The sequence below is a fragment of the Lissotriton vulgaris genome, chromosome 12 (genome assembly GCF_964263255.1).
Source record: "Lissotriton vulgaris chromosome 12, aLisVul1.2, whole genome shotgun sequence".
NCBI lineage: Eukaryota > Metazoa > Chordata > Amphibia > Caudata > Salamandridae > Lissotriton > Lissotriton vulgaris.
Window position 1 is genome coordinate 42,451,584 of NC_141700.1, and position 25,823 is coordinate 42,477,406.

At 43.1% G+C, this 25,823-nt stretch overlaps 1 protein-coding gene across 1 annotated transcript in view; it reads left to right on the plus strand.

Moving 5' to 3' along the window:
- PIK3R2 (phosphoinositide-3-kinase regulatory subunit 2) overlaps positions 1–23,422 on the plus strand; it is a 163,880-nt gene extending 140,458 nt beyond the window's left edge. The window contains exons 10-16 of the mRNA XM_086946992.1: positions 5,348–5,528; positions 7,119–7,244; positions 9,154–9,296; positions 10,097–10,273; positions 12,029–12,100; positions 12,846–13,016; positions 14,374–23,422. Coding sequence (XP_086803118.1) covers positions 5,348–5,528; positions 7,119–7,244; positions 9,154–9,296; positions 10,097–10,273; positions 12,029–12,100; positions 12,846–13,016; positions 14,374–14,563 — 1,060 coding nt within the window. The 3' untranslated portion in view covers positions 14,564–23,422. The remainder of the gene's footprint in view (positions 1–5,347; positions 5,529–7,118; positions 7,245–9,153; positions 9,297–10,096; positions 10,274–12,028; positions 12,101–12,845; positions 13,017–14,373) is intronic.
- The last annotated feature ends 2,401 nt before the right edge of the window (positions 23,423–25,823 follow it).

A 25,823-nucleotide genomic window follows, 5' to 3' on the forward strand; every position in this document is an offset into this window, starting at 1 on the left:
CCGGGATATATATTGTGTTTATACGTTTAGAGTGGGGCCTATTATCCCGTTGAGTCTTTAAACTTTTTGCCTCTGACCCTACCTAAAGTGTATTGTATTAAGAGGCTATGGCAATGTCTCACTCACAGGAGCGGCTAAAGCACTCGTTGCACCTAAGAAAGTCACCCAAAATAGAGCAGCAAGAATGGTCACCGGAGCAAAGAAACCGGATTACATCTCCCTCACACTCCAAAATCTAAAGTGGCCACCAATCGAGGTGCGCTGCTGTTTCCAAGCTGCCTGTCTCACCTACAAAACCATAAACACTGGCAAACTAGATTACTTTGCAGCCAAACTCTCAAAGCAGGCCAGTCGAGAAACCTAAGAAGTTCAAACAGAATTCTTCTTGCCACTCCTTCTCAGGCAACACCCCAAAATCTGGAACTCTCTCCCAGTACACATCAGAACTAACTCCTCCTGAGACCACTAAAGGAATTTCTCCTAAACTTGCACCTTCTTCCCTCCAGGAAATGATCTATTCTATCAGACGATGGAAACTCCACCTAGCTACATGTTACCCCTTCCGCAAGTTCTACACGACTTGACGCTGAACTCCACAAGAATGACAAAGCTCTTGAAACTCTTTTTATTGCTCTGAGATTGACTGAAAATGTCTCTAGACTCTCGAAATTTGTATTTTCATTGTACATTGTTTGTCTGATATTTACCTTAGCATTGCTGTGCAATGCTCTGGTACCCCTCGGGTCTTGCCAGCGCTATAAAACACTCCTAAAATAAATAAAATAGAACACTTTTGGCATGTGCCCAAATATGCACAACTACATTTTCTTCGAACCTGCAACGATCACAAATGTGAAACCGACATTATTCATACTGCATTAATTGCATTTTATCCTGTCATATGCAATCATACCCTTTGTTGAATCTCGCTGTGTGTAACATTTGCCCTTCCGTATCATATGTCTCGTAACTCTTGTTCAGAATTTATTCTGAATAGATTGTCTGCAGCCTTTAACACACCAGGCAGTATTGATCTAAAATTGGTGGGCAAGCATCGAGAAATTATCGGCTCACAATTAATCTACACCCGGGGTCTCCAACCGGTCGATCGCGAGCTACCGGTAGCTCGCCGAGACCCTGTGAGTAGCTCGCCGAGTGCTGCTCAATTTCTTAGCCCATTAGTTTAATTTTGGGCTGTTTAAGCTTATTTCCGTGGCGGTTGCCCGCCCTCACCCAACGCAGCTGCTCCAATTGGCTTGCGCTTAGATGGGGTGGGGCGGGTCGAAGATGATGACGTTCCTTTGTTGCAGTCTCACGTCCAGGGAAAAAGGAAAATGCCCTAAGGGCACAGACTCACCGCCGGTGAGACCCGGAGACGATTAGAGGTGTTGGGCGTGGGCTCTCAACTAACTCGCCTGTGCGAGCGGTGCCATGAATTATAACTCCAGTCCTGCTGTGCGGGCGCAAGTACTAAGCCCCCCTCCCCGGCCCGACCCACCTTGCCTCACTCTGCCACCGCCACCGCCACCGAGAACCCGCTCCTAGTCCACGCCGCTCCCGCAGGCAGGCTGAGGGGACACAGAAACCCACCCCCGGGGCGCAGCCTGAAATACTCGCAGATTTCTTTTCATTGTCTGCGCCGCCCACTGATATCCCCTCAGCCTTTCCTTCAGCAGCCTCGGACCCTGGAGGAGCTCAAGTGCGCACCCCCCCTGGGCTGCCTTCCCTCCATTCCTGGGACCCCGGAGGAGCTCAAGGGCGCCCCTCCCTGGGCGCGGGGGCATCTGCTTATTCCCAAGTTTTGCCTTTTAACAACCGCAGTGTGCAGGGGATTGAGGAATGCATTTTAAGAAAGATTACGGGGGGCTCGGCTCTCTGTACCGTGGGGGAGGGGGCACAGGAGGGGCTTGATTTTACCTGCAGCTCTTCTGACAGCTGAGCATGGTGCAAGCAGGCCGCACTGCTGCAAGCTCCAATGATATGCTGCAAATACCCCGGCCCTAGCAGCCCCCACAACTCGGCAGCAGGAGGTGAGGTCACCCGCACCGCAGCAGGAATCGATCTCGGTGAGGGGCAGGACAGACAGGGGCAGGAGGAGACAGTGGTGCTAGGGAGAGACTGGAGGGCTGGAAAGAGAGTGAGTGAGGGAGAGAGAGGAGCAGCTGTACTGAAAGAGACCGCGAGGAGCAAGAGAGAGAGAGGGGCTGGGGAGAGACAGTTTGGGCGGAGAGAGACAGTGAGGGACTGACAAGAGAGGGGCTGGGGAGAGACAGTGGAGGCGCAGAGATACCATGAGAGGCAGGACAGAGAGGGGGTCTGGGGGAGACAGTAGGGGTAGGAGGAGAGAGAGGGGCTGGGGAGAGACAGTGGGGATGGAGAGAGACCGAGGGTTCGACGAGAAGATTGTCGAGATGTCACTGACAGACTTAGGGCGTAGACCGGGAGAGAGGGGGCCAAGGAAAGAGTGAGGGAGAGCCAGAGACGGTGAACAGGGCTCAGGACAGGAGCAAGGGCAGGATAAGGGCAGTGTAGGGTTAGAGAAGGGACAGGGAGCATGGGCAAGGTGCAGTAACAGAGAGCATGTCCGGGAGCCAGGAGTTGGGACAGGGAGCAGAGGCAGAAAGGCAGACATGTTGGGCAGAACAAGGGATAGGGGGGAGTGCAGCGATAGAGGACAGTGGTGAGCAGGGCAGGTACAGGTGCAGGGACCTTAGCCATGGATATGCAGTGAGTAGGGAGTGGGACAGAGGCAGGGCCTGTGGCACAGAACCGGACAGACAGGGGGTACCGGAAGCACGGAGTGAGAGCAGGGGAGGACAGAGAGCAGAAACAGGTGACAGGGTGCAGGGGGCGATAGCATGGGCATGGGGCAGCTAGAGGTCACCGGAAGCACATCTCAAGCTGGTCCATTCTGAGCCTGTGCTGACTGAACCAGAGGTGGGCTGGACCACAATGTGCTTTTTCACTGGCCTCTGTGTGCTCTTCAGGGACACAGGCAGCTCTGGCTTCCCAGCTCTGGCCTCTCCACAGTGAGGCCTTGACTGTTTCATGGTGTCGTGTTGCCACTCAGGATGTTATGTATGGTTGTTTTGTGGTCTGTTTGTGTGACAATTTTATTGGTTGGTAGTCTGTACCAATGCTTGTCTGTGGGTTTTTGGCTATTTGTGTGCCGATTTTATTGGCTGGTGGGCTGCTTTTTATTGTAAGTTTTTCTGATGGTACCAAACATTGCCTGCTGCAAGCGCAAATAGCCAAGTAGTCTTCCATACCTTAAAAAACACCGTCCTACAACATGTCTAAGTTTTACTTATTTTGCAAATGTGGCCCACTTTTTTTGAGCTATTTCATTAGCCTGCCCTATATTTAATAACATAACAGGTCTAGTTGCAAAGCACACGATTACCCGAAGGTGTCCTGGGGCTGAATAACAGATGTTTATTGTTACCCAACTCAAGGCTATTCATTATATCGACCTCAAATGGATGAAAGGATGAGTGTACCTGCTGGGATTTAAATCTGTGACCATGAGATCAAGCACAGGCCCCTGCAGTGGCTGCTTTAGTGCAGTGAGCCATCAGACACGGCTTATGGGGCTGCTTTTAATTTGGTGCCAGAGCCTCTTTTCTGTCCCATTCCGACAAGCATCAGTCTCCGCTTGCACGGCTTGTGCTTTTATTGTGTCACTGTTGTGGCTTGTGCTTTAGCTTTTTGTCTCACTGTGCTGCAGAAGGCAGTGCACAGGTAAAAAGGGAAAAAAAGTTGTTTCTTTCAGTGTTATTGTTTTGAAGCCACAGTATGGGGCCCATGGGCTCTGAAGAAATAGGCTTAACGTCAATGAAACTGGGCGGGGGAGGTCGCCCGAAAAGTGCGCGAGTTGCTTGGGGTCTAGTAGCTCACGACGATTTTCACTGACCAGAAGTAGCTCACACTACACAAAAGGTTGGAGACCCCTGATCTACACGGACGACTCCTGCGGTTGACTCTGAAAATAAAATATATAGTTACAGGTAAGTAACTAGTTTATACTGTGGTACTTTTTATGTGAAGTACAAAAAAAAGGTACTTAACATAATTGCCATACTCGGGTTTGAAAGGGTGGCCTGCATGGGGCTTAGAGGACCGAAGGATTGGACACCTGAAGGCGTCTTACTGGCCTTCTCGGCCTGGACCCAGAAATCACATTGACGCAATCCATCCCCAAATTCTCTGACGCTTATTGGGTGTCACTGAGCCATTAAAAGAAAGTTTCAACAAGAAATCTTGCGATATTGCAAGCATAGAAATGTTTTGCAAAGACCTGGCTGTTTTAAGCTGACAATCTCGACATCTCTACCTCGGCTTAGTGCCGGGAAGCCCTTTTTGACTAGTTGTGCGCTTTATACGATGATATAATAATACATATCTGCCTGGTGGGCTAAGCCCTTTCTTGGATACTGCTCTGGTGCAACATGTGCTCAATATGCAGATGAAGCCGGCCCAGACCTAAGTCAGAACCAAAGCCGAACCCTCTTTGTACAAGGCTGCGAGAGAAGAGATTGCCTTCAGTTCCAAGTAGCAGTGACATTTTGCAGCAAAGACACTTCTCTGTGGTCATTTTGCTTTTGACTGGGAAGAGAAACATTCAGCAAACTACTAGTCTGAAATCTCCATTGGTTTGACCAGAACTCATAACTCTATTTTAACTGTTTTTGTAAATCATCACCATTATTGCACTGTTCATATTTAAACATTTACAGTTTCATATCCATACTAGAAACATTGTGTATCTTTTTTGCAGGTGCACCTGTCATGCATTCCATGTTACTGTGTATTGTACTCTTCTTTTGTGAGTCAGACTAGCTCATTGTTTAAGGTTTTTCTGTAATTGTTTTTAGTCGCGATTGTGCAGTCACGTGAATCCCAACCATCACACAGGTGCTGCACCCTAAGACAAAAACATGTCATTTATGGGGTCACTGCGAACACCACACGCGTCCGACCATGTACACCTCCATGGTGTAGCATGCTGCCTGTCCAGTAATATGCTTCTGCACCTTGCAGTCTGGTGTGAGCGCTTTATAAATGCTACAATACCATCACCAAGTGCCTTAGAACTGTATTAAAGACTCCATGTTGTAAAGCGTCCCAACGCCTGCTGTCCACACGTCCCAGGACAAACATGCATGCACATTGCCAGTGTCTTAAAGTGCACCTTGCCTGAGGTCTAGCACTTTTTTCTACAAATTCCAACTTCAGTTAGTAAACAATTTGTTCCAGTCTTGGGATAACTGTGTCAAAGAGAGATCTGAGAAAACTTAAGAAATAGTCTAGAGTGTGCAAACTCTTACAAGCCTATTTCACTTTACAGGAAAGGCGGGAACAACAAACTCATCAAGATATTCCACCGCGAAGGGAAGTATGGATTTTCCGAGCCTTTGACCTTCTCGTCTGTGGTAGAGCTGATTAATCACTATCGACATGAGTCGTTGGCACAGTACAATGCGAAGCTGGATACCAAACTTCTGTACCCCATCTCCAAGCACCAGCAGGTGAGACGAGGCGGCGCGGTTAATGTCGACTCAATCAAATCTGCTTTTATTTTCCATGATATTTCTGCTTTTATTGGGTCCGTCCCTTTGTTTGTAGAGAATCAACGCTGTTTTCTTCCGTCAGACCTGCATCGCTAACAATCACCGAGAATAGGTGTTCTAGAATATTCCTTTGTTTGATGATGTCAGCTTGGGTTTTGAGATCTATTGTGACATCATTATCCGGCAGTCCATTTAAAGTCTAGGGGCCAGATGTAGGTAAATTTTATTTTCCGACCTCTTAAATACCGAGTCATACCGACTCGGTATTTCAGAGGTCGGAAAATAAAAGTACCGAGATGTAGGTAAATGCAGATGTGCAATTACCGAATCGGAAACAGTCGGTATTTTCCGATGCGGGAAATACCGACCAGTTAATGCCCATTCATTCCTATGGGCTTTGAAGCCCATAGGATTGATTGGGCATTTACCGGTCGGTATTTACCACATCGGAAAATACCGACTGCCACAAGGGTGCAGGGGGTGTCACTTTGACACCCTCTGGCACCCCCAAAAGAGGCTCGGGTGCCATGTGGCAGGCATACCTGCCCTAAGGGCAGGTCTGCCTGTCATATGGCATAGGTGTGCATGCACACATGTGCATGCACACCAGAAACGGTATTTTACCATCAAGTAGTATTTGATGGTAAAATACCGATTTTGTACTGCTTGTGGGACTCAGAAGAGTCCCACCTACATACCAATTTACCGGAATCCGTAATGATACCGACTCGGTATTTTACATACTCTGTAAATGTATCTATCGGTAAATTTACCGAGTCTGTAAAATACAGGGACCTACATGTCAAATTGCTCTTACCGGTCGGTAACGGCCGAATTCGGCCGTTACCACCCGGTAAACGCCTACCTACATCTGGCCCTAAGTCTTTGTTCGAAGTCTTTTGAAACTCTGCTTTTAAAAGAAGAATAGTTGTTTTTTCCTTTATTGGGAAATGCAATTTGATCCATATTTGTTATAAATATTGGATTTTTTTAGCTAAGGAAATTAAGAAAAAAGTATGCAAAAATACCCTTAATGTTGTATATGTATTGATCTAATTGAGCAATAGTTCCTTCCATTCTAGATAAAAAACCTTATACATCACATGCCTTGACAAATTGAGTGTAATCCTGGGACAACCTATGGATTTTTAATCTGTAGGCTGTTACTTCAAAAATGGTCAGAAAATTCTTACAGTAACAATTCATAATGAGGACAGTATCCATGAACATACTTTTTTGTCAATGTTAATGCAACAAAAAACTGCAATTAGTACATTTGTCTTGTTGAGTACCCTGATTTTTGTCTATTTGGTAAGACGGTCTAAGTCTAATGTTTCCAAATAGTGGGATATAAGTGACCGAAATGACTAATACTAAATCATTTGGTCACTCGGGCACCCAAAACATTCAGGTTTCCTTAGATTTTAGATTTTTTTGTAAATACTTTATCGAACAGTACTGATCAGATTGTTTCATAGTGAACAAGGGTGGGACGACTGAGTGACAACTTGTGTCATTAACAAGTAAATTTGTACTTTTATTCCACAGGAGCAGGTGGTGAAAGAGGACAGCGTGGAGGCTGTCGGAGAACAGTTGAAAGTTTATCACCAGCAATACCAGGACAAGAGCAGAGAGTACGACACCTTGTATGACGAATATACAAGGACTTCACAGGTACCGAGTGACCGGCCAATTGTTGCTTCGCTTGTGTGTCTGCTGGCGCGCAGTGCTAAGATACAATTGGAGCTTTGCTGCCTGCAGGGGATTGCTCACCATTACCGACAAGATTTCCAGGGCATGCCTTGCAGGATGCTAATTTCAAGCAGCTTGTTTGTGGGAGGTGAACCTGAGCAGCAGCCCCTTGATTTGAAGATCAGTTTTTAGACGCAGAGATGTAGAAAAATTGAGTTAAAAAGAAAAAATGAGACAAAAAATTAGTCCTTGCAGAAGAAGATTTCTTTCGATAGGTATTCCAAAGGGGAAACAATCTTTACTACGCGGTCAAAACACTGCAATAAATTCACAACGCAGCTTTTACAACGCAAGTTGTTACCACGACTTGCACTGGAGGGTGCTCTAAACTAAGGAATAGTGTGATTTACTATTCCAAAACCTTCCCTACTGTACGTAGGCTGGAGTTGGAATAGTAAATCCTACTATTCCTTAGTCCAGCACCCTACAGCGCAAGTCGTGGTAACGACTTGCGTTGTAAAAGTTGCGTTGTGATGTACCGCGATCATTTTGATCGCGTTGTAACGTCATACATCCATTCCAAAGACAGACAGAATTCCCAAGTTAAGTAAAACCCATCCCGGGGATTAAAATCATTAGATAAGTGAAGCCATTAGGCTTGAGAGACCTCTTGCTTAAAAACTGCTGTTAGACAAAACAAAAAAGCAGACTAAAGCTGAGGTCATACCATCGGTACTTCTACGAAGTTTTCTCATTTCATCTCTCGTATTAGTCCAATTCTGTTTGATTCATATTGTGTACCCGTGTCGTGCAGTCTACCTGCCTGAGTCGATAAGGCTAACATCCTGTTCTATACACACTTTACATTTGTTTCACTAGTGGTTCTGCAGAGCCACGGCTCAGCAAAAACATGGTGTTAATTGGACATTTTACATCATGTTGGTGACCATGCAAAACTGGCCAATGAGTGCTCCTTCGGATGAGTCAAGCTGGACAGACTACTGTATTATTTCTCACTGTTACTTTTATTGTTCTTTGCACGGCGAGTGCTTGTGCAAGGAGTGAGAGGTGATGTTCACAGTAACTTGTTAGCCAGGTATCTTGGTGGTGAGGGCTGCCTGCTTAGCTGGGCCTGATAGTGGGGACAAGTCTGAGTGGTTCCTTTTTACCCCTAGAAGAGGTGACTGAGGCGTCTGTGTCAGAGCAGCCATACTTTACTAGTAAATTCACCTTTGCGTGTATGATTAGCCACAAATTAATACTAGCCGGATTAACTTACTTAAGCCTGCGGCTGTGTCTCGGCTTCGTAGATATTCCTTAAACCTACATGTTTTGAAGTTGTATCCAGTGATTTCCCTGAATTTTATGCCTTAGAATCTGCACATGAAGTCCCAGTCGCAATCCAATTTGTTTGTATGATTTGCACTGCAAAGGTTTGTTTAGGTTCCATAAAATCATCATAGAGACAAGGGTTCTTGTTCCATATTTGCGCTTGAAAACAAATCGAGAAAAATGTCAGATTCATTTTATATATTTTTATATAACCATATTTTTAACTGTAAATAAAGAGAATATAAAGAAAAATGCTAAACACTAAAGTAAGATAGAATTGATATTATGTTGAAATGACCACAGCAAATTTCAATGCAGTAAATAATACAAATAAATAATACATAAAATGTGTCTTAGGGATAGAAAGAGAAGAGACTATCTTACCTGAAAGTAAAACTCAGTCATAACTGCATGTGAGTCAATTGCAGATGGCCTCAAACTTGTGGTGATTTTTCAGTGGAGGGAGAACCCTACCCAACTCCTGTCCTTGTCACTTTCTAGGGCTAAAATATGTCGCTTTAGTAGCCAGTAATATTCCATGTACCCGTTACTTTTTCAGGAACTTCAGATGAAGCGCACAGCTATCGATGCCTTCAACGAAACCATCAAGATCTTCGAAGAGCAGTGCCAGACTCAGGAGAGGTGCAGCAAGGAGTACATTGAGAAGTTCAGACGGGAGGGCAACGACCAAGAGCTACAGAAGTAAGGACCTGTTTTCGATGGTGCAGATTTCTGGGCCGGACGTCACCTCGAGCCAATACTTATGCTCTCCCCCAAAGATTAGAACATGCTACAATGTTAACATCTCCATAATGTTAATACCCATAGAAGATCTACGTAAATAAATATGTGCCTGATTAAAAAGTTTGACATTTTCTTTGGCACCCCTCATTACAGAGTTGGATTAAAGCACACAAGGTAGATTTTAATGGCGCATTTTTCAATCCAAGTTTTACGGAGCAGCCATTTCAAATTCCTGCAAGTAGTACCCAAGGTTCTGTTCTGGAAAGGTCACAGTTACCCGAAGAACAGGTTAAGCATCGACAAGCTCGACAGACAGGCACAAATAGTGTTAAGGGTAGCGGGAGGGATAACTAAGGATATATTTTGGTTTACAGACAGGGTTATGATGAGCGGTAGTGTTAAAATTATATTTAGGTCAAGAGTGATAGATAAAATTGTACTAAACGTAGTTTCAAATCAAATATGTCAAACTAATGTCTGTAACAGTGGAAAATAACATTTTTAAACCGTTGCAACTGAACATTTTGCTTCGATTAGTTGCCTTTCTGAACAATTCCTTCAAATATTTCTCATAAAATCCGCGTGGAATTGTTCTCTGTTTAATGTATTCCTTCACACTCTTTACTTTGCTCTGTTTTTCTTTTCTACTTGATGTGTCCTCTTGTAGGCGCGTCAAAGATATGCTTCGTGTTTGAATGGTTCTTTGTATTTAAAACATTTAATTGACAATTTTTAATTCTTCTTTGTGGCATCTTCAGAATTCTAATGAACTCGGAGAAACTGAAATCACGCATTATTGAGATACATGACAGCAAGATGAAGCTGGAGCAAGACTTGAAGCAGCAGGCGACGGAGAATCGGGAGATTGACAAGCGGATGAACAGCTTGAAGCCCGACCTTATGCAGCTGCGCAAGATCCGCGACCAGTACCTGATGTAAGCCGTCTTTCATCAATTAATCGACCACCTCTCACCAGTTTAGCTGCTTCCTTTGTGACCTGACTTGAGTGTTCTAGTTAAGATCTTACTTTTTGCCACATTGATTTAAGTTTTGTCCATTAGCTTCATGAACCTCTCTGTGTGTTGACGGTACGAGGCTGAAGCCAGAGTTATGGCTTCGACATTTGGGCTCCATCGAATATCTGTGCAGTGCGATGTATTTTCTACCACAAGGTACAGGTGCTATAGTAAGGAGGCACATGTTTTTTGCAAGAGGCACTGATGTTGGAAGGAAACCATACATCAGAGCTTGGGCTCTCCATTCAGAGATCATTATGTCCGGCATTCATCAGATAGGTTGTATTGAAACAAGAGAACGAAAGTACCCATAAGCCACTTGGGGCCTAATATATTATTATTCACTTTGCCAGACGTGGTTGCAGTTGAACAGTATTTCACGAACTGGCTTATGTAGTGATAGGTCAATACACAAAATATCAAATCGTCTGGGGTCGCAGAAGAACCTGCCCAATTAATACTCCTAAGACAGGACGCATTTTTAAACGCCCTTTGATTGGCTACAACCATGACGAGTATGGTGGGCTAGGATGGTCAACTGGCCTTCATCCCTATGAGTGTATTACACCCATGTTCATGGTCACTAAACAAAATGGCGCTGCGTATTAAAAAATATATGGTCTCCTTTTTTGGAACAGGCTTACGGCAATGGGTTCTAAGGGGACCGCTTCTCTTTGCGAATCAGTTACAACCCCAGTTCAGGGATCAATAACTCACCAATGATTTGCGATCACATTTGCAGTCGTAAACAATATATTAATTTCTTTCTAATTCAGAAACAGTAGGGCGGCAACCCTCTTAACACCCTGTCCTATTCGCGTTTCGGTAAGGATTACAAAAGTCCTTCTTCAAGTCTCAGCAGAATTTTCAGACTTGTGAACAGATTTTGTGGTGTAAACCCTCTGATTTTGCGAATTCCCGGGTTTATGATCTCAAAAAGGCTCTATACATGAGGCATACCAAATTTACTAAAAGAAAGCCTAGGACAAGAAAGGTTTTGCCATCTCTACATGGAACAACCTTGTATCCATAAATGTGTGTAAGGCTCTCTTTCATCTCACATCGAATAATTACGAGCTCTGTGCATATTGTAATAGTTGGGGGTTGGTAGATAAGCCACATTTTCTGTAAAACTCGGTTCAGTCAAAAACAGTACCAGAGGCTGGGCCTAATGGAATAATTGTCAAACTGGAAAAAACGTGATTTACATTTTTGTTTCAGGCTTTAAAGCCAAAAAAGTATATTTTCACTGCTAGAATTTAAAATGTTGCGTCGCGTAGGCTCCCTTTTGAACTATTTTCGAGTTAATGTATGTTTTCTGTGGTCTTCTGTGTGCCTCAAAATAGGCAGAGACCTATAAAAACCTGTCTTGGATACAGACACATGGCTCTGACAAAATATAATCTCGTCAGACATATTTCCTGATGCACATGGGCTGCAAAATACCATCAGACCCTCACTAAAGTGACAAACCTTCAGACAAAAGTACGTGAATTGGCTTTTAAAATGTGGAAGTGTCCTTCTCTCCAATTTAGCGAAATACTGACACCTTGTGGCCTAAGTGTGAGTTGCCGTTAGAGTGTTAAAACCCATTTTGTTGAATGTTCCTTTTCCCCATTTCGTATGATCAGCTCGATGATGTTTTTAAATTGTTTGTTTTTTTGTTTTTTGCAGCTGGCTGAACCAGAAAGGTGCGAGGCAGAAGAAAATCAACGAATGGCTAGGAATCAAGAATGAGACAGAGGAGTATGTTTTTTTTTATTTTTATTTGTGACTTTTTCGAGTTTGCTTTACTTTTGTTTTTTCACACAAAGTTCAGAATATATGTTAGATTCATTTATTTCCAGTTTAAAATGTGGTAGGTTCCTGCCACATCCTAAACGCTATCTTGTCTGCATCTCTTTTTATAACTCTACAAAATGTGATCCTGATAGGAAAAACCTGTCTTCGACTCTCAGTTTTTAATTATAGGTCCCCTTTACAATCTCTTGGGCAATTTGCTCTTCCTTTACCATCCCTGGTGGCATTTCACCTCCCAGTCCACAGGTTCAACTTCCTATTTCCAGACCCCAGGTGTCATCCACCCCGTCTGGAGTTCCAGGAATTTGTTCCCACTCTTTGCTTTGCAGCCTGTGGGATGTTTCTGAACCCCCTGCAGTTTCTGGGGTGGTTCCTGCTCCCACAGTCGTACATTTCACAGACCCCCCTGCCCGTGGTGTGCACCCTCACCTAGATGCCATCGGTGTGGGCTGTTTCCTGCCGCTTGCTGACCCGTGAAACATTGTTGTTGAGCAAGTGTTTGTAGCCCCCTGTTATTACAGATTTTTCTTGCATTGGAGTAGGGAGCCAGAATATGTGCAAGGGAGTATGAGAAACCGTGTCGTTTCCAGGACCCAACACTTACTCAGTGACACTTGTAAGCTTTGGTCTACGTTATTGGCCGTGCTGTGTTTTTTTCATGGTTTTAATCCAACGATTGCTCCTTTTCTAGCCAATATTCCCTGATGGACGAGGAAGACGATTTGCCTCACCACGAAGAACGGACCTGGTACGTGGGGAAGATCAACCGTGAGCAAGCGGAGGAGATGCTCGCTGGCAAGCGTGATGGCACATTCCTGATACGAAAGAGTAGGCTGAAGGGCTGCTACGCCTGCTCCGTTGTGTGAGTAACTGCGCTGGGCAGACAGTACCTCATCAGTGCATTTAATCCACTTATATCTGTCAGATATCATTGCTTAGAAGTGGTAAAATCCATTGCCTTGTTGTCATCCTGATATCTGAATTTGGTTAATTGTAACACGTTTTAGAACATTGAAATGCTGGGAGCACCATTGAAAACAATAGAGTGCTCCGGTCTTCTAATGGCCGGTTGAAGCCCGGAGCTCCAGCATTCCAATGTTTGTTCAAAGCTGTTGCTGTAAACAAAGGCCTCACGGAGCCGTAGGGTATTTCTATCTCCCCAGGCTCCGTCAGGCCTTTCTTTTATTTGTTAGAACTTTCTGCCCTCTAGTGGCGTAATGTTCTCATAGCCTTACAGCCCTCCGTAACTAGGCGGTACTGGCATTTAACTCCCACTCCCTTGTTAAACGACCTTGCCTCGGCTCTTTAACGCTGGAGCGGGGCTTTAATGGCTGGTATAGCTCACTACGGCAGGCTGTAAGGCTTTAGAAGAGCAGGACAATTTCCCAATCAAGAAGAAAATATTTGTTGGTGGGGGTCTGAAAATGTCTGGCTTGATTACACAGCAAACTCAAATGCATAAAATGTTTAAATGATGACTGTCCACCTGGTGGAATATTCTGCATATTGTAAACGTGGATAAAAACATTTTTCGTCATTGGAAAAATATTTTTGACTGTAGAGAAACCCCTTTCTCCTTCACCACCAGTATGTTGACATTCCTTACCTATACCTACTTTGGAAAAAAGGATCTAAATCCTGCCTTTTACAGGAGTCTCTTCATGAGGTTCCATACTGATGAAGTAGCGGCAGGGAATATACGAATACCTACAAACTGACGTCTTTGTTGGTGTTCATCTACCTTTGCAGGTAGACCACCTAGGGATGCCGACAAACACCCACCCCAACTTAAAATGTTTAATTTTGAACTATATTGGCTCAATTTAGCATTTGCAAATTACGTTTATAAAAGAAACATTCTACCAATAGAAATTCTGTGAATCTGGATTGTAAACGTTCACTTGCATACTAATTGTATGCATCTGTTATTTGAACGCGGGTGCCCAAAAGTATCAGAAAATCAGGCCCAAGTGTATATAGTCGTGAAATTCATTGCCAGTTGTAGCGGTTAGGCGGGGATAAGACTGTGCCACTCTCTGTGCCAGTGCATCTAGTTTCCTGGTAGTTGTAAGTTAACTTCCCTAAGTGTCATCGGTAGACAACAGACGCCAGAGCTATGGCTTGGTTTCTGACATTCGTTCTAAGAGGCGATGCTAGGAACTTTGACACTATATGCACCTCAATGTATGCCACTGAACATTTCCTCTTTTATTTCCTAGTGTTGACGGTGACACGAAGCACTGCGTGATCTACAAGACGGCGACTGGCTACGGCTTTGCTGAACCATACAACTTGTATGCCTCGCTGAAAGACCTGGTCCTGCACTACAAGCACACATCCCTTGTCCAGCACAACGACTCGCTGAATGTCACCCTCTCGTACCCGGTCCTGCCTCAGCCATCTCGATGAATACAGAGAGCTCGCCACTATGGTACAGACTGGGCAGTATCCACCACCGGAAAAGGAACGGCTGGACACTCTTGGGCTTGTTTTCCATCATGATGGCAAACTTTTCTTGGCTCTTTGCACTTTCCACCTTGCCCAAATGTCGCCAGTTCCACTTCTGTAATTGATGTGGGACTCTTTATTTTTTGGGGAATAGTTCCCAATGCTTCTACAACCCCAGATGTTCCAGTATAAAAGTTCCAAGGCTTTGAGTGACCTGCTCATACGCTTGAGTGATATTCACGCACAGCTGCTAGTTTCCGACTCACAAGCAATTTTTGTTTGAGGAAGAAAAAAAGGGAGCTGCCTTATAGGAGATAGTTTTGCTTTCTCAGCTGGTTGGATGGATATTACATGTATTGGGGGTATGTGGAAGAGGAGTGTGGGGTGGTTTAGGGGAGGAGAGGGCAAAATCGTGGTTTCAGTGCACAATCCCAGATCCTCTTGCGTCCTGTTCCAGATTTCCTCTGCCTCATTAGTAAGCCTTGGTTCCTTTTAGATTTCCATTTAATGAACATGCTCAAATGGCATAAGCGGCAACATCTCATCAAGTTGCTGACTCTAGGTGCTGCTTTTCTGTTCACTAATGCAAAATAAGCTTTTTTTCAGAATAATTTCATAATTAACCTCCAGTTCTGAGTAAGAACAATTGTGTAAAGACAATTATTTTTTTCTGTTTTTTATTCTAGGTATTTCTTTTTTGTTTTTGTTTTACAAAACAGTGTTCCGTTCATAAACAAAAATAATGCATGCTAGCCGAAGCTCGTTGATTGAGCCTGGATAAGAACGCTGATGGAAAGGCCTGTTAGACTTGGGCGTTTTGGGAATGGTGTGTCACCCTGTCCTACCTAGTCTTGGCTTTTGTTCTCTCGTTGAAAACAGAGAGCTCACTACTATGGTACAGGCTAGGTTTGTCCAGCAGTTACCACCATACAATATTTTAAGTGAGTTATTTTTCTGTATCTACCACATGTAGCCGCCACATTCTGAGGAGTCTAATTTGGAACTTGGTGGTTCCATAGTGTGACACAAGGTGAGTGCAAATTTCACCGGATGAATCATTAGTCCGAATCCCTTACCGTCCTTGCACCCTCCCCGCGATGACTTTTGCTTTCGGATCTCGTAGAGGCCTGGGCGACTTTAAATATATGGGTCAAGAGCAAGGGCAGTAACATTGCACATTTGCTGGGAATGTGAGCCAAATAGGACACCATGGAACTTGAAGCGCCTTCCGGAACAGGTCTTCTAGGCATCGACAAGCAACGAGAGGAAATTGCACGGCTGTGGGCGAACATACGATTCCAATGTTTGCGGTCTGCTATTTTTGTGCAGAAAATTAATTCTGGAACGCAGTCTGGGGCTAAGCATGCATTCCACACTACTCGGAAAGTAGTAGCTCACTCATATTTCTCTGTTCTTAGACTCGCCTGTCTTTAGTGTTCCCATCACTTTTCCCCCTTAGGTTGCTCCTTGTTTTAAACTTGAATTTTTCCCATCTAGGTGCACAACAAATTTGTTTTGTGGGGAAAGTTGCCCACAGACGGCCACACAAACTTTAATTAGTAACGACTGAACAAAAGATAAAGTTCCCTGTCGCAACATTTGGACCAAAAGAGCTAGCTCTCTAGGTGCCCATATCTTGCATTCTTGGGTCGGACAGTGTTGCCTTTTATTTCTATATATAGCTGAGTGCGCACACTGTATATACGTATGTATACACACATGTGATGAACATTGACTTATTAGCTTTTGCATTTTATAAACACCTGCAGAAAGGGGTAATGAGTGATTTTCTTGAACATGCACTGGAGTCAAACACAACAGTGCAGTGTTCCTGCCTCTCTTTTACTACGAAAGATTTCAAAACTCATTTGTGCTGTGCATAAGCAAATTTGCCCCATTACAGGAAATGATTTCCAAAGTTCTGTTAAGATGATGATAGAAAAAGCCTGTAATTGTGCAAAGTATTTCACTCTAAATGCACTAAAATTATATGTATTTTATGTTTTTTGGGTAACCCACAAGTATTAGTTGTAGATTTCCACTTGTAGGTTCTCTGAGATGAGGTAGGTTATTACTTGGAAGACTCAGTGGTGTTTTGGGGAAAATAATTCTGGTTTCTTTTGTCTTTTTGTGGAATATTGGGCAGAGAGCTGGAGGGTGGGTAGCAATTCCACTTCGAACGAAAAAATCGGAACAGGAGGGTTATCAAACTGTGAAACGCGATATGTGGGTGGTCGCAAGGTGCAAGCTACAAAGAACAGGCCAAATGAAGGAGTCTTTTTGTTCAGGCTGTTGTGGAATCGCACACGACTGGTCTTCAGAGACTTAGGACTCTTTAGCACATATAAATGTATATGCATGAGAAAAAGAAACATATAGCTATATATCAGAAGATGAACTTATAAGAGCACTTGTAATCATCAGTACTGTAAAGACTGCCTGTGCTTGGGCATAACTGTAAATCTAGACAGCTTTTATTTGTTACAATGGTAGCTTTGTACAAGGAAAGGTGAGCTATTTCTTAGAATGCCTAGTTTTGATGTTAAAGTGGCCTTTATGTAAAAATTATTAAAAAAAACAATGAGTTTTATCATTAGCAAATTGTTAGTTAACTTAACATTTTTAATCTGTCTGGAAGCTATGGAAAAGTTGATTACGGAGAAAAACAATACGTTTGTAGTCGGCAGACTGGTCCCCACTTTCTCCAGCTTCTCTTAAACAGATAATTGCTTATCTTCGAATAGCAGCATTTGCTTAGATTTTTTTTATAAACTTTTTTTTAATTTCTCCACTTCTGTTGAGAAATTTACAGCATATATATTTTTGAAAAATATGGTAGAAATGTGCTATCTGTGTAATTTGCTGAGCTGCTGGTTTCCTGTGTTAGATGTTCCCAAATTTGCGGATCACTGCTTTAGCAGCGGAGGAAGTCCGCGTTGACAGAGAGGGGTTGGCATTTCCTTTTTATTCAGCAACGTTAGGCGCCATAGATGGATTCTGTTACTTGTAATGCTAAGACAACCATCCCATGAGACTGTTCGATCTTTTCTGCTTGAGCCCACATATCCTGAAACACATGAACGATTCAGAACTTTGCCTTTGCAACTTCTTTAGTCATTTATTTTCTTCTCAAATTAAACAAATAAACACATCTGGCATGTTGTATAGCAGCAGAAGGGAACCCGGCTATGTAGCAGCCTCGCGAAATTGCCTGTTGCTCATATTTCTTTATAGGTAGGAGCGAGAAGTGCCGGTCCGGCTACTTTATGTAGCTGTGGTCCCAAATGGCTGCAGACTGGAATTTTCAAGTTTAACCATTCAAACAATGGATTCTCCTATGCAGTTTTCTTAGTCATGCATTTCTACTCAATTCTTCAAGTCTGTCTGGCTTCCTAAAAATAGCGCCTGCCAAAAGCAACAGGGTTTCTTGGCGCTACCCTTGTCTTCAGTTACCCCGAATGCGAATGTTATTTCTCCTGAACTTTTCAGAAACAGTTTACCTTTTGCAGAAGGATTTTGGAGTGCATACATGGTGCTCTAACAAAAGACATAGTGGTATTTTATTCAAATAGGAAGCTTTAATATCATTAAAAAAATGCTCGCTGACAATAGTCCAAGAAATTGTCCTAATTCCAAAAATCTTGACTAAGTTTTGACTCGGAAGCACCATGTTTCCGGTTAGGTATGACTTTTAGAGACATCTGCCATTGCTTGCGATTCATTTTTTTTTTGTATCATGATGTTGATGGGAATTATCAGAATATTTTATTTTTATTTTGCACCTTTCAATCCAAAAGTTGAAGAAAGAACTATCACTTGGGCCTCGGCAAAGTTATCAAAACCCGGTCAAATGGAAATTTACCATCTTTTCGCAATTAAAAAATACTAAATTTCAGGACCTTTAACTTGGTTTCTGAAATGAAACTTTTCAGACTTTAGTAACTGAATGTTCCAAAATATGCCTTCCAGAACCCATTTCCAAGTTTAGCCCATTATTTCCCACAAACACCTGACGCTATATCCTAAACGTCCATTCTACTAAAAAATCTTTTACAGTGTTTGGTACTAATAGAAACATTTCCAATAGCTTGGCAGACATTGAAGCCGACATCTGCCAGTAAAATGGTTTGAAAATCTTTTTTCTCATGCCTTTAAACTAAACTGCAGAAGACCCTACAAAAGTATCGATTTTATTACTTACAAATTCTCCTTCTGAATCCATTAACTATTGAACAGCGTCAATCCATGAATGAATATGCCAGCATCCTTCGCGCTAAAATAAGCAAATAACCAAAGATTCATTTTTGCATAGTCAAATATGTTATTAAGTCCAGTTATGGAATAAAACATTTAGGTATTTCCTAGCAATGAGGTTGGTAAAGATTTGCCGAGTTGGCGTTTCGCAGCAGTGGTCCAGTTTAATGTTTATTCATGGTATTGAAGTCTATAGACAGTACATTGAAGGACATCAAAGTGAATTCATATTTCCGCCTTTTAAAAAGTTAATTAAAACAAATATTTATTTTAAACGGCCCCTAACCAGTAATCTTTTACCTAAAATGCCATGATTGGATTCTGTGACCTTCACAAGACACTTTTCTTTTTGATTAACGGATTAGCTGAACATATTGTCTTGTGCGTTACTCATAATGTATCCATTATATGTATATATTTGACTATTGTTTTTTGGAAAACAAGCAGTTTTTCAAGACCCATGTGTCTTGAAAGGATGTTATACCTCTGAATTACAGATTTTAGTCAATAGGAATGCTGAAAAATATTTTATGCGTCCCGTAGACTGATGATGGACACCAGGTATGCTATTCTACAATACTGACCATCACCGTGACAGTTTCCTGCATTGCTGTCCTACAAGCGAGGCACCAAAATGCTCCACTTTGAGGAACCGAGCGTTCAATTTTTTTGATTAAAATTATTTCTCATCCCTTCATGAGCTGGTAGATATAGTATATTTTTGGAGAAGATATAGTATATTTTTCGAGACGTGGGGGGAGGGAATATTCTGAAGGTTGGATGTAAAATACTCTTGTGAAGGATATCATGTTTTTAATGGTTAGAATTCAGGGTTTGGCTGTTCTTTGCCTATGCTTTAGTCCGATTGATGCCTGCCGGAGTGCCCAAACATTATCCTGACGCTACCACACAAAAAGTGTGTGTCGCAAGCCTGTTCAACTGTGCTGTTCTCACTTGCACCCTTTAACTCAAAAGGAGGGGTCGCACTCTGACCAGCTTATGGTGTATGTGCATTGCTGTCCCTCGATCACCGAAAAATACCATTAGGACCATCTCTCTCAGTGCCGCGCAACAGTGTCCAGGGCAGCGACCATCTTCTGCTTTCTGAGCTAGAAATGGTTTTCAAAACAACTTGAGGTGACCCGAACTATCTTTTGAGAAAGTGGCGAGCAAGTTTATCTTAGAGTTGTGTGTCCTGAGGCTGCTTCAATTGAAACAAGGGGTACGTCTCCTTATCCAGGGGAGTGGGCGGAACCGCAACATTTCCAGTCTGACGTGTATGATTTAAGTTTGCGCTTGCGTTTTGATCCTGAAATGACCAAATGGTCTATAGTTTGGCGCATTCAGAAAGTGACCTTTTTTCCTAATAAATGCCTATATATAAACCTGCACTCCGTTTGAAGGCTGCCAGACATTTCTGAACCTGCAATGAATGTTGTATACATTTGGTAAATATACAAATATGCGACCGATGGCTGAAAACTTTTGGCCGAAATAAGGTGCATTTTATTATTCATAAGTTAACATCCTTTTGTAGGGTCTTTTCTTTCATTTCCGTTTGATAACTTGCCTATCCGCTAACTGGTTTTTCGTCACTCTGCCGTTTTCTCCCCTCTCTGACCAGCACTTCTCTGCAATTCTCTTGGTAGTGACCGGTCTTTATGCAGCAGGGAACAACCTCGGTATGCAGCCCAATAGGACTGATTTAGACTGTCATGGTGTGTTTATTTTTGTTTTATCAAAGTAAGCATGTCGTACAGTATTGCAGAAGCTAGCGTAGAAAGTGTATTGAATTTTTTTTATAATTTTTGTTTTCTGTTTCTGTGATATGTTGTTGGCGGGCGGGGACTGTCCCACCTTCTTTTACTCTCTGATCCCCTAACCCCAGCCCCCTCTCTGATGAAGCTAAGTATGCAAGAGCAGTAGCCTGTAACATGGAACTGCCATTGAACCGGAATATTGCTTCTCTCTAATGGTGCCTGACTGGATCTGTTTTAAACTGACGTTTTCTTTAATGGCTCGCGCCAGAAAAGACAAACAAATCGTTTTAAAATTACATAGATCCTTTGGAATAAGCTAGTTTGATATTTTTCCTAAATGCTTTAGAAAATTGCTGTTTACACGATTTGATTAACCAAATAGAAAAATATATATTTGAAATTTTATCAGCCGTGCTCTGCTGTACAGTAAATGAAGTAGGGTAGAATTCTTCGTTTCGACTGACATTGTAGGCGTAGACTTGCTCGTAAACTGTATATATTCCTGGGCAAGGTTCCCTTCTGGTGAAGAAACGGAAACCTCCGATTCAAAAGAGCTAATCTCATTCCATCGGTAAGAAAAATTGGGCTGTAAAGTCTGTTTTTTTTTTTCTTCTATTCTGATGGAATGTGCCCCGGTGACAGATTTCACTTTGCAGCATCTTGGACGCCAACGACAGTATTTTCATGATGGGTAAGGATATAGGAAGTGGTATTAGCCAAGTTCTGATTACGAAAAGAAGTGAGGTTGTTTTGTAACTAAAACGTATGTATACATATTAAATCACAGGTGTCTTTGACATAACACGTGCTGTTCTCTGTTCTTCTTTCATCATGTATGTGTACCGTACAACTGCAGCTTGTTTTCCATTTATCAGTAGAACTTGGATAATAGATATTGCTAGCCTTCTGGTTACCCTTAAAACCAGTTGGCGTCCTGTCTCTGTTGCAAGTGTTGACTATACATAGGGTCTATAAACGTTACATGGAACTAAATCCTTTCAAGAAACCCGTTTCCTCCTCAGATAGGTTGAGTTATCTGCTTCAAGGCAACGTGTTCTCCTTGACCATCCCAACGTTTCGCTGGGGTAGGCTGCCAGAGAAAGAAATGCATTAATAGTGAAAAACTGTACCCGCTGTATTTTTCACAGTCCGATTTGTTATTTTCTGATCATCTTATAATATCATCAAAATCAGTTTTTAATTGAGGCCATAAGCTTTGAAAGCAAAAGAAATATGGGCTTTGTTCCTGAAGTGGTGGCCTGATCTTTATTTGTCTAATGCAATCTGATTGGCTGATGTTTACTGAAAATGTGCACCCATTAAAACTAGTAGATGTCTGTTTCACTTTGTCACCTTCAAAAAACGAATAAACTGATGTACAATGTGTGAAAAACAATCAGCATTGCGAGGCGGGACAGTTACTGGCACACCGCAACATGTTCGGCTGTTTTATAAGTCATAGCATTTTTTCCCGAACTGCAAGGGCGGGCAACCTGGAATCTGGGAAACTGGGTTCGAGTCTCGGCAATGATGCTGAACATCCCTTGATTCTGGGCAAATCACTTAATCTCCCCGTGTTTAACAAAAAATTAATTTGTCCTCAAGTAATGCAACTGGTGCTATGTAAAGCGCTCTGAAACCCGTTTCTGGTGAAGTTTGAGCTATGTAAAACTCGGTAAAATAAAAATAAAAAATTACAAAAATCAATGGCTTCTGACTCCACTAGCATCACTTGTTTAATTTTAGGAGACAAGTTGTAGACAAGCTCTGCAGCATTCAGTTTTCAGAACTCAGAAACACAAATATGTCCTCTTCATTCAATAGTCGCTCTCTGTAGTTAATGCAAAGTTGCATGAACTGCATCCAAACATTCCACCCTTTGATTTGGACAGCATATGTCCCTCCACTCTTGAACCCAAACTAAGGTGCATCCGAGCCTCTGTCACGATTTTCAATCTTCATCACTTGTGGCGGAATGAGCCTGGTTTGAGCACATTTTGGCTGGTAACTTGTCTCGGCTATCCTTGTGATGACTGTATAAAAGTTGCAGATTCTCTGCCCACTTAAATACTTTCCTATTGATGTCCAGGATTAAAACTGGATATTGTGTCTCAAAATTCTAGCCCCCTGGTGCATGACAGTCTTTTAATGGCATTTGGTAGCAAGTGTTTTTAGTGTACGCTGTTTCTAGTGTACGCTGTTTCTAGTGTACGTTTTTTTTGCAGCCGATCAGCTATGACACAACCAAAGTACAGCTGAATCAGCGTAACGAGAGGAGAACACTGGTCAGCGAAACCAGACTGCTCGCTTCTAGGGATTAATTCGACCAACCTTTCCCAAAATTGCTCGAAAAGCTTGTTCGATGTAAAAACTGATTTTGATGACCCATGCTGAACTGTGAAGCTGTAGGCAACTTTTCTAGAGATTTCCCTCAAGTCGCCTCTGCGAATCTTGTTAACATTGAGCACTACACATCGGAATGTTTGTATTTTAGCATTTCTTTCCAAGGAGGTTGTTTTAATAAACCACAGATGGATGTTTTTGCTTCTTTGACACTGAGGCATTTTATCATGAGTGAGCATTGCCGTGCGCTCCCATTGAAATATTTCTGTGTTTTGTTTTTTTTAGATATATGCAATAAGTACTTTATCTTGGCATTTCATATGTCTGTTGCCAGAATTAGTTTTTATGCTGTTTCTGTTAAAACGTTTACTAATGTAAACCCAGTATTTGGTTTAAAACTGGTACTCTAAAATACATTTTGTATGGTACATTAAAAAAAAGAGAAATAAAATGAATAATAATGTTTTGCCGCTTGGTGTTTTATTTATCTGTGATTGAGACGAACGTTAAATCTGACTGTGAACTTAATCTTTTATCTCCTATTAGATTTAGGGGAAGTGCTCTGCAGGGAGCATTTGTATTGTAGCAAAAACATCTCAACTATGAGGTATGCTGTATCAAACTTTATAGTAAGTGTGGGTGCGTGGCGGAACCAGTTGAGAGACACCAGGATGTAAGGAGGTGGGATTGGACATGTAATGTGCAATATTAGAAGCCACTAAGTGAATTTGGATTTTTACACTATAAAATTTTCAATAGAGTGATGGTAAGGCATGTCTCTATGCCAAAGTTAAGGACCTTAGGGCCTAAGTTTCAGTATGTAGGCCAGCCTGCCGTCCATCAGGATGGCAAAGGATATTCCCTCCACCGCTCTGGCCTGGCCGGAGTTTCACATATCATTTTGCGATCTCGGGGGAGGGCAATGAAAGTTTGCTATGGGGTCGCCATTTTTCAGGTGGCCGTTAAGTAAACGTTTTTGTTTTGCAAAAACAAACGCCCAAAGTGGGAGTTTGCTTTTAAAAACTAAAAAAAACTAGTTTAATAGCCCAATTGTTGATTTTTTTCGAGTTCCGGACTTCTGCCTTGGTAGCCACGATAATGGACCCGACTCAGAACAGAGCTGGTAGACCAGGGGTCTCCCAACCTTTTCTGTACTGAGACCTACTTCTGTTCAATGAAACACACTGAGAGCTACTAATATTGGTGTTGTATAATCTACATTTTTTGTATGTATATTAATTCAACCAAGCAAAAGCTTTCTAATTTAGTAAGCTGGGTTGCACACAGGTGATTTATTCAGAGGTAGCTGGAGAGCTACAGTAGCTCACGTGCTACTGGTTGGAGACCCCTGTGGTAGAACATGAGTTTGACGGACGGGTCGTCTGCCACATTTGTGCAGAATACTGTCCCCCCCAGAATCAAAAGCAGTCCTTTATGTTCGAGGCATGTGGGCAGCTGAGTTCATATCTGTGCATAGATTGCCCCCTAGTGTTGGGTCCGGATGATTGCACCTTGTTGTCCTGGAAGAGTTTTCGAAGTATCACAAGATAGGTGACTCCTCCCCTGGACTACAGTGCGCATGGGCATCTTCTCCAACCTCAGATTGTTTTTTTCCGCCATTGGGTTCGGATGACTTCGGAATCGAAACTAAACTTTTCTTAACGCCAAAAGGCCTTTGACTTCGACGGTATTGTTCTCGCTCTGTACTTCTTGACTTGATCAAGCTTTCCATCTCGACCCGGTCGTCGACGCGGGCCGTTGGGCCTTTTCGACGCCACGTGGGCCTACGGCCAATGGAAAGGAGCCCGTTCAAAAGGTACCCACAATGCCACTCCAAGTTCCCGCATACTGACAAACACACAGTATGCAACAAGTGCCTATCACCAGACCACCAAGAAGAAACCTGCCCAGCCTGTGCCCAATTCCGTTAGAAGAAAACCATCCGGATTCGATGGGCCGCTAGGCAAGAGATGCAGCGACAGGCACCGGAACAAGACAACATCTTCGAGGATGAACAAGATCTTCCAGAAGCGCAAGATTCGGATCTAGAGATCATCACAGTCGAGGACCACTCGGACTCCGATTACGAAATCCCACCGGGGCAAACCGTGAGTACACTGCCCCCGACACCGATTACCCTGTTACCGAAGGCTCCGGTCGAGGTATCGCCTAAAGGCCTTAGCCAAGATCCAAAACATCATTCAGCAGCCCCGCCTTTCGGCTCGGCTCCGAAAACAAAGATTAAGCCTTCAGAGACCCTAGGTCCAAGTAACGTTATCCCAAAGAAGGTTCTAGAACCTAAAAAGGCCATACAGCCTAAGGGCGGCGACCTGAAGAAGGCCGTCGAGCAAAAGGGCGCTGAACCAAAGAAGGCCGTCGAGCCAAGAAGCGCCGAACCAAAGAAGGCAGCCGAACTGAAGGCCGCCGACCCGAAAACGGCCGTCGACCCAAAGAAGGCTGCTGTGCCGAAGGTCGTCGAACCGAAGAAGGTCATCGACACAAAGGGCGTCGTACCGAAGCCTGTGGTCCAGCCAGAGAAGGTTATCGAACCAAAGAAAGGCATCGAACCAAAGACAAGTGCTCCTAAAAGACCAGTCGATCCGAAAAAAGTCATCGACTCGACAAAAGACAGTCAACCTAAAAAACCTGTCGAGCACAGAAAGCGTATCGAACCTAAAGATCCGGTCGATCCGCAATCACTCGTCGACCCGGACAAAGAGGCCAACCCGAGAAAGAGCAATAAGGCACCGAAAGTCGTCGAACCAAAAAAGGTTATCAACCCGAAGGCAATAGTCGATCCAAAAAAGACTAAACCAAAGAAGTCAAAGACACAGCCATGGACAGTGGAAGAAGAACTCTTCCAT